The 2,480-nt window shown below is 57.3% G+C and overlaps 1 protein-coding gene across 1 annotated transcript in view; it reads left to right on the top strand.

Annotated features, from left to right (window-relative positions):
- The window catches only part of PPP1R37 (protein phosphatase 1 regulatory subunit 37), a 101,964-nt gene that overhangs the window by 98,145 nt on the left and 1,339 nt on the right, over positions 1–2,480 (top strand). The window contains exon 2 of the mRNA XM_023742770.1: positions 1,131–1,357. Coding sequence (XP_023598538.1) covers positions 1,131–1,357 — 227 coding nt within the window. The remainder of the gene's footprint in view (positions 1–1,130; positions 1,358–2,480) is intronic.

Consider the following 2,480-nt stretch of genomic DNA (forward strand, 5'->3'; position numbering starts at 1 on the left):
CCCAGGAGGCCTTCCTAGCAGCCAGAGTTGATCCTGGCCCCTCTGCTCAGGGCCCTTCTTCCTGCTCTCCTGGCCACCCCTGTTGAAACCCAAGCTCTAATAGCCAGAAACTGAAAACACTACAAATGCTGTCAACTGGAGAGTGGATCTGCAAAGCGGGGGTGTATCGTCCAGGTCCTGTGCGGCAGGACAAAGGAACCGAGCTCAGAACCTTAGGCTCGGTGAAAGAAGCTAGTCGGGGAAGGCCTCATGGTGCGTTATAGGAAATGTCCAGAAAAGGCCCATCTGTGAACAGGGACAGCCCGGCTTTCCCGTCCACGGAGACAGTCTGTGCACGGCTGGCTCCGCCTCCAGGCTGGGGGCTCCCCCCCTCCCACAAGGGCCGGGACTTGTTGGGTTTGGGGTGCAGCCCTTCATTCATGCTGTGAGCCACTGCCCATTAGCCTGGGGACATCCCAAGCCTGGCCGCTGGCTGCTTCTGTGTCCCCGGGTCAGGGGACCTGGCCCTGAGTAGCCGTCAGTGGTGGATGTTCGCTGTTGAAAGTGCACAGGGAGCAGGCGTCTGAGTGACTAACCTCTGTGAGAGGCCAGTTGGGGGTGCAGTTGAGACTGAGCCTGATCCCAGCTCCACCTGTCAGCGGCCACGTGACCTGGGGCAGGGTGCTTCCTCCTAGGGTGGAAATGAGGACCCATGCTTCCATCCAAAAAAAATTGAATGCTTGCTCTAGGCTTGGCCCTGTGCCGGCTGGTGCTGGAACCCAGCGGTGACCAAGACAGCCCCAGCCCTGCCCTGCTGGGACTCCCAGTCCAGCGCAGGAAATTGCGTGCTGTTTATTATCGTGTACTATTTGTGGGAAGGTGCTCAGGGACAGTGTGGCGCAGTGCGGGGGGTTGCTGGCATGGTCGGGGGATGCCAGGGAGACCTTTCCCGGGGCAGCAGTGGCCCGCCAGTCCCAGAAGGGAGGACAGAGCTCAGCCGTTGTTGGAGGGGGTGTGATGACGCCGGGGACTGAGGTGGGAAGAGGGGTGTTGGCAGAGGCCTGGAAGCAGGAAGGGGGTGGGGCTCAGGGTGGAAGCCTGTGAGGGACCCAGGTATGGAGAGTCACAGCCCTGGTCCTCTGCGTCCACAGCCCAGAACGTGACTGTGGACGAGGTCATCGGAGCCTACAAGCAGGCCTGCCAGAAGCTGAACTGCAGGCAGATTCCCAAGCTCCTCCGGCAGCTCCAGGTAGAGCGGAGCAGGGTGGACAGGGTGAGGGCAGGGGCTCTGAGGGGGCCTGTGGAGTACAGCTTGGAAAATGCTTTTCTCAGTGGTGATAGTAGTCAGGCTCTTCATAAATATCTAAAACCTGTTGCCGTTGAGTCGACCCCGACTCAGCGACCCTATATGACAGACTAGATCTGCTCCGTAGGGTTTCCAAGGCTGAGATCTTGATGGGAGCAGACTGCCACGTCTTTCTCCCGCAGAGATACTGGTGGGTTCAAACTGCCTACCTTTCGTAAATATCTAAATAATACAGAATTATATAAAGTAAAAAATTCAAGTTGCCTGTCACCCTCAAAAGAAAGTCCACACCACAGGGGATAAACCTCGCATATGACATTTATGCTTAAAATTCTTAATTACAGAAGTAATATATAGTCTGTGATTTTCAAAAATTAAAATAGAGTAGACCTAAAAAGCAAAACTCACTTTACCTGTCTCGCCCCCGAGCCCCGCGCCCCAGCAGTCCCCGTTGTTAACAGCTTGGCGGTTTAGCCCTCTGGCCTTTTCTGTGCTTTATGAGAGGACAGGCAAGTCTTCAAAGGTGCGCAGGTGCACAGACCCCCGGGGAGTTTTCCATTTTTATCCAAATAGGGTCTTGCCACACCTGCAGGGTGCTTCTCCCCTGCAGGGCAAGCACTGCCTTGGTGCCTTCCCCTCTGTGTGGGTTGTTCCAGAATGTTCCACAGTGGCTTGTTCTCAGGGTGGTTCCTCCCTCAGCACAGCTGTGAGCAGTCATGCTTGCCCCTCTTTGCGCACCTGGGTTCGCGATTCTGTGGGGGATCCAGAGGGAGCATTGCCAGATGCAGGGAAAGAAGGCCCTGCCTCTGCTAGCCCAGTGACCTTGGACCAGGCTTGGGCCCTGGTCTCTTCATCTGTCATTGGGGTTCATCGCAGCTCCCGCCCTGTGGGTTCATGTGTGTGAAACCCAGAGCACTGGACCTGGTACCTGTGGGGGGCGGGCTGGTAGAGCCAGGAGTGGCTGGAAGACGTCTGTGGCCAGGAAGGGGCTCTGGGCTGCAGGGACAAGAGTTGGCACCCTTGCCCTGCACCCACTCTCTGAGGCCCTGCATCCTGGGGTCCAGCCTTGGAACTCCCCCTAGGCCTTTGTTCAGGCCCCTGTGATCCCACCCCACAGTACTGGTTCACGTCAGAAGTAGCAGAGACTCAAGATGGGAGGCCCAGCTTCCATATTGCCGGGGTCCAGCCTGGCCTC

Source organism: Trichechus manatus, unplaced genomic scaffold (genome assembly GCF_000243295.1).
Source record: "Trichechus manatus latirostris isolate Lorelei unplaced genomic scaffold, TriManLat1.0 scaffold00216, whole genome shotgun sequence".
Lineage (NCBI taxonomy): Eukaryota > Metazoa > Chordata > Mammalia > Sirenia > Trichechidae > Trichechus > Trichechus manatus.